Raw genomic sequence first — 6,991 nt, forward strand, 5'->3', positions numbered from 1 at the left:
TAGTGTATGTTGTGAATGTTTTCACAGGAAGGGGGGGGGGGCACTGCATAGTTAAAATATGCTAAGAGTTATTGTTGCTTGCATTATTATCGTTACATTAGTATCAATAAAGCATATCAATAAATGAGGCGGGAGATTAAATAATTTTAAAGTTTTCTAAACACACAGAAAAACTTACACATCAGCTACAGCTAGAGCTGCAAATGCCACTACTCTGTTCACAAATGATGTCAGTAAGCACAAGGTGCCTCGTGGTGGCGTACACACAAACTAAGATACTATACTCACAACCGGCCCTTGGTTAAAAAAACTAACCTCTTATTTCATTCAGGACAACTCTATGAAGCGCTATAATACAAAGAGAAAGATTATCAGTGTTTTTTAAACTTAATATGAAAAAAAAACACAGTTTCAGAGTCATTATTATCTGTGCTTACGCTTTTTTTCAAAGTAGTTTTTATATTTACACAATAATACACTTACAATTGTTAATGTAATAACAACAACCCTATGTGACGCAGTTCTCCAAAGTGCTCCTTTCAGAATTTGATAAACTAAAATAAATGTAAAGCATTTTTATTGTAAAAAATTTATGTATTAAATCCTTAATATGCACTTCAATGGCCACATTCCTCCTTTCTTTTATCACTTTTATCCTTTTTTCATACATATTTTTACCCTTAGGGTCAATGTATGCAGGATTTTTCAAATGCTTTCCTACCCAAAATTAAGAATAGTTATTTTTTTTTGTAGTTATTGTCTGCCTAGTCTACATAAATCCTAGGATGAAAACTCCTGTGAGTCATTATAAAAAGAACTACAATCAACCCTTTATAAAAGGACCTTGACAAAATAAATCCCTTTATACAATGTTATTTTAAATTCATTTGAACTTACCATATGATCGAAGGGAATTATGCATTGTATGCATGATAAATAATTCTAGTTTGAACATGGCCCCCACATTTAATTGTGGGCCCTGTCACCAGGATCCGGCTCGGGCCCCCCTACCAACCGGGGGGTCGGGGGGGGTATGGAATACCCCCCAGCCTAGAGGGGGGGTCCGGGGAAAATTGTGAAAATGTCATGTATTTTAGTGAGTTTTTAAGGCAATCTAGGTATTAAATTTGTGAGTGGTAAATGGCACTTTTGCAGCCTTTTTAAGGAAGAAAAGAGTTCTTCAATGAGTTTTATAAGACTTAAAATTACAGGAATTCAGCAATTAAAACTATTATATCAATACACAAAAGCTCCATGCCTATTAATATTTTGTCTTTTTTATTTCCCTGTAAAAGGGTTTGGCTATCTTAACTGCTATAATTGTACTTTGTAATATGGAGTAGGAAAAAAACTTACGTAAATCGAGTTTAACAACTTACACCAATGAAATCATATTTTATTCAGTGACAATTTTCATCAAGAATTTTAACAATACTACATTTTTTGGGAGTGGATGCCTGTGAGCTGCCGAACTTGCGCGAGTAGTCACGGAGAAAAACGAATGTGCACGAGTAGTGCCGAGAATGACCGATGCTGTCGATGCCGATGCTATCCAATCCATGCTTTAGACAGTATACCGAGCGAATTGGGAAGAAAACTTAGGTCAAAATTATTACAATCTTTCATATTTTTTAAACTCCAAAAGTAAAGAATTTTTAAGTTTGTGTCAAATAACCTAGATTGCAATTATTAATTGAAATATTCCATACATAAAAGTGCAACCGGGACCAAATGTTGATAAAACGGGACAAATAAGCGTCCCGAGAGGATTTGTCGGGACGGACCAGTCCCCCTAAAACGGGACGTCTGGTCACCTTAGCTATGGTACATAGTACATGTCAATTTTTCAATGCTTTACACATTTTATTTTAACTTATAACTGTAAGGATTCATTCTTGAAACTATCAGTTCAATTATAAAACCAAACTTTGTTTATTATGGAGGGAATGAGGTAGGAGTGGCTAGGCGCCTGGCGGGAGGAAGGGGTAGATGGAGTTTGTGGAGCCGGCCACTGGGGCCCGAGCTGGCTGTTCTGCTGTTGTATAGTACATACGCACCTACGCACCTATAGTATTTAAATATAAACTACCTTAGAATCTAGAATGAATACATTTTCAATTATTTAACTTTGTTTTTTGTAAAATATATATATTATTTTTTATCTTCAATTTATGATCTGCTGTAAAGTGATCTTCAATGGGGAAAAAAAGAAAAAAAATAAAAAAAAATGGGTAGGCCCGGGCCCCCTTAGGGCCCGGGCCCTGTGACCAGAGTTGCACCAGCCCCACCCTTGTGGGGGCCATGAGTTTGAAACGTCAATATAAAAAAAAATAATTTCATCATAATGTTTTTATATGATAGCCTATATTCAGGAAGTTGATTGAAAGCACTCAACTTCTAAAGTTTTTACTAATTGTCGGTTTTTATTTTTATGGAAAATATTTGCATTTCTACTGTAAACCAGTTTTAAACTTAAAATTTCTTTAAAGGGAAAATGATAAAATAATCTTTAAGTGCATTTTTCTAACATGTGACATTTTCCACATGACTTACACCAATAATAAAAATATAAATATGGTACTCAGTGTGACAAAAGTTTTTTGGTGCAAGTACAAAGTAAATGCAGTGTGATGATGCATATAAAAAGTTCCGAGTCTAAAAATTAGCTTCCCAAAGAATTATTCTATGTTTTTAAAAAATAACTATGTTTTTAAACTCAATACAGCCATTTCTCATTTACCTGTAAATGGATTTGAGTAGATAATGTCATTTTTGTGTTCTACATTAAATTTTGAATGAGAATAATAGAATATAACTGTGGATCAGTTGTAAAAACTCCATTGTAAATAGATTCAAAGATAAAAATTAAGATGTTTGATAAAAATTAAAAAAAAACATTGGTCTATTGCATTTGTTCACACCCTGTATACAAGAAAGTGTTCGAATATGTTAAAAACTGCGTCATTTTATAAGCTTTCGAACCATATGCTACACTATTGAGATTTAGATTTTCTTTTGTTTATTTTAGTGGTTTGAATACCAGATAACAGAGAACTTTTTTACTGTTTTGACTGTTCAAGCTGAAACAAAAATACCACTTTTGCTTAATACATGGCAACTTTCTATGTTTTTAATGTTAAAGAAACCATGTTTTGTAGCCTTCAAACCACTAAAGCGTACACAAGCAGACATAAAGCTCAATGGTGTAGCATATGGTTGGAAAGCTTATAAAATGGTGCAGTTTTTAACATATTCCGACACTTTCTTGTATACAGGGTGTGAACAAATGCACTAGACTAATGTTTTTTTTTTTTAATTTTTATCAAACATCTTAATTTTTATCTTTGAATCTATTTACTATGGAGTTTTTACAACTGATCCCCCGTCATTTTATATTATTCTTATTCAAAATGTAATGTAGAACGCGGAAATGACATAATCTACTGAAATCTATTTACAGGTAATTGAGAAATAGCTGTATTAAGTTTAAAAACATAGTTATTTTTGAAAAACATAAAACAATTCTTTGGGAAACTATTTTTTAGACTTTGAACTTTTTATATGCATCATCACACTGCATTTACTTTGTACTTACACAAAAAAAATTTGTCACACTGAGTACCAATCACCCTGTATAGGATTTAAATATGGTATAAGTCATCAGCGCTTTATCAATACTATATAAATACTATAAAAATAAGGGAATAAGAGTTGCAACCATAGGGGTAAACTATAAAACAAAATAATAACACACACATTTATAACTGACTGAAGTTCTAAGCAGATTAAGTAAAAATTGAAAATAATTATGTATTGTAATTTTTATGATTTGTTTTTTAATACAATATTGTCATTTTCTATTTTAATGTTTGTAGGATTATTACTTATTTATGTGTTTTACTTATGTGAAATTTTTTCTAGGACCAGTGTATGAAGTTCTACAGAGATGCAATATTTTCGAAGCACCCAATATTTTGTGCTTCCCTACGATTCACGATGCAGTAATTTATGCTCAGGCTAAGCTACCCAAAGTGATTCATAGCATAAGACTGTAGGAAAATTAGTCAAACTAAGGCGGGTTAAACACATAGGTATGCATCTTGCACAGTGCGAAAGACTAGCATTTTTGATGCCAGTAGCATTGTGGGAGATGCATGCACGCTGCATGGTCGTGGCACCTGCTAGTAGCAAGATGAGAGAGGTGAGGCTTTTTGGCGCTAAGTTCATTGGAAAATGTCAACGTTGTCATCGGTTGATGAAATGCTGTAAGGTAAATAAAATATTGAGTACCCCCTTATTGGCTGCAAAATGTTGAAAGTAGCCAATACATGATGATCCAGAGAAGTTCCAGAAGTTGTACCCCATGAATCAAGACACATTTATAAAATACGTGACCTTAGAGACCACTGTGACAAAAAAATAGTAGATAGCGTAATTCTGTGTGTGTTAGGAGCGACTCTCACAGTTCGCAGTATGTTGTATGTGAATGAATACATATGAGTTTTGCAATAGCCATGTGACTTGAAATGTGTTCTGCACATGCTCCAACCGAAGATGAACGCTGCACGCTTGCTGCACGATGCTGGTAGCACCGTGCGAGTCACATATGTGTGTGCAGGCTCCAATTGATTAACACAGCTTGGTCTTCAAGCTGCATGCTAGTAGCAAGAAAAATGCTAGTCGCACCGTGCGAGATGCATATGAGTGTAACCGGCCTATGTTACTGCAAAAATACCTATTCTGTGTATACACCATTTATTTGAGAAAGGATACCTGTCAAAAGATAGTAAAGGTTTTAGTAAAATATTAAAATGATGATAAACATAAAGAGGTTGTCATTTTATTTCAAACATATTTTTCACACATTTAATATAGTGTGACAATTTATACACATATACATTTTACTATTTTGTCTCCAACCTCACTTGTCCATAAACAGTTGAATGTACATTGTCAGTGTTAGTTTTTACTACTCAGTAGGAGTGGTTTGTTTAAAGTAAACCTGAATGAAATAATTGCTAAACGTACTCTACCATTAGCCATATGTCATATAGCCTATCATAAAATGTTTCTAAATGTACGTAATATACAATACTTTTGTTGAAATAAATTTAAGTCTTTAGGACTTTCATAGTAATCAGTACAGGCAGAGGGTACGGTAGAAGAAGAGATAGAGTTTCCTTTTATATTTATGTAAAACAAACATTGTGTATTATGGGGAACTTGCATAGCGAGAAGGCCGGTAATATTTGTCCAAAATAATATTGTGTACCCTGTTTTATGGGATGATATTAGTATTATCAGATAACAAATTACAAATACAAATAATATTTAATAAGGATCAATGTAATTAGTTCCAAGGCAAGGTGTTGGTAATACTTGACTCTACTATGTGATAAAGACGGTTCTACTTCTTCTTCTACCTCTACCTCATCATTGTGTAACTCCTAGTCAACTAATTAATAATTATTTCAACTATTCAAGTCATCATGACTATGCCTAAGTCTAACTGTTCTGTTAGTAGCTTATAAGAAAAACTGTATATCTTTGTATCTACTTTGAACATTATGAACACTTTTGATTTATAAGCAATTTTTTTATCAGAACAGTTACCTACTTTGTATAGATGTAAAAACTGAAAATTATTATAGTAAGTAAAAGTTTATATGATCAAAATCAACTAAATTACATCTCTTACTACTATAGAACAATGAAAAATATTACTATGGTACTCGGTCATGTTGTAATATTAATTAAAAATATGTTTTGTCTGTTTTTAAAGTAAACATATTTTATAATGTAAATATTAAAATAGCTTTTAAATACTTTTATTTAATCCCATTATCTACATCCAACCCTGCTCTATCTTAGCTCTTTAACTGTAGCCTACTGAAGTAATAGCATTGAGTTCTGAATACTGAAGCAGAAATCCATCCATATGGACCAGCTACAGAAATGTTTTTTATTTACCTAGAACATAGTTGAATGAGCTAAATCATAATATTGTCCAAATCATATTTTCTCTCTTAGTTTTCGATATTATGATAAATTGATGTTATATAAAAGATGGTATATTTTACAAAAACTTCAACTTGGCCAGTTTGGATTGGCTTGGTCAAAAAGTTGGTGTAATTGACATCAGCTCACCCTGGAGGAGGCTCAACTAAGCTAGATTTCCATGGGTCAGAAAACTTGTGACATGGAGTAAACATATGGATGCAATTTTGCATATATAAATTGTGTTTGTATGCAATTTAAAAGTCCAAGCTAATTACAACATTAGCTTCTTGTTTTGATTAAATGAGTGGTCAACATCTTTGTCAAACTTTTAACTGTCAATGTATATTCTACATTAATCTTAATCTATTTTTTTTCAAACCCCTACTATATAAAAAATAACAATACATTTATCTGACAACACTGAACAGTTTCAAAAAATTGTTTTTCAGTTTTTTTTTACTATGGATTTTTCCATGTTGTGATGTTCTTTTTGGATCCCATATTCTCCTATGGGTTCCATGTTTTTGGGTTTTTCTGGCTTTGTGAACCAAGATGATGGGAGATACTTCTTGAACACATTTGGTTGAAAAGGCTGTCCTTGGCCTGAAAGGCCAAGGGGGGGCTTGGGGAAATTTTGTCCAAGGCGTCCAACCTCTGAACCCTTACTCAGTGGTTGGTTTTTCAACTCCAACCCCTTCCCCTTGAACGCATTTGGATTTTCCAAAATAAACGTTTTCATTTTCTGTGTTAGTAAATTTTTTTGAGCACTTGATTGCTTGCTGCCAAGACTTTTTGGGGTATTTGTTGATTTCAGTTGTGGTCCAATATTCTGGTTTTCTATTTCCGTTCCTGGAGTGCAACCTGCTATGGCAGGCTGCTCGTTGTATTTGACTGCCAATGGTGTAGGCCTGCATAAATTCTGTAACCTTCTTCTTTCCATCTCTTCAAGGCAATCTGCCATTTCTTGAAACATGTGCGGTATTCCAGGCAT

General features: G+C 33.3%; 1 protein-coding gene across 1 annotated transcript in view; it reads left to right on the forward strand.

Annotated features, from left to right (window-relative positions):
- Nucleotides 1–5,825, forward strand: part of LOC128998370 (prestin-like) — a 30,325-nt gene extending 24,500 nt beyond the window's left edge. The window contains exon 12 of the mRNA XM_054424479.1: nucleotides 3,922–5,825. Within this exon, the coding sequence (XP_054280454.1) occupies nucleotides 3,922–4,055 (134 nt within the window). The 3' untranslated portion in view covers nucleotides 4,056–5,825. The remainder of the gene's footprint in view (nucleotides 1–3,921) is intronic.
- The last annotated feature ends 1,166 nt before the right edge of the window (nucleotides 5,826–6,991 follow it).

This window comes from Macrosteles quadrilineatus, unplaced genomic scaffold (assembly GCF_028750875.1).
Source record: "Macrosteles quadrilineatus isolate MER2022 unplaced genomic scaffold, UCM_ALF_1.0 Scaffold_7__1_contigs__length_78375512, whole genome shotgun sequence".
NCBI lineage: Eukaryota > Metazoa > Arthropoda > Insecta > Hemiptera > Cicadellidae > Macrosteles > Macrosteles quadrilineatus.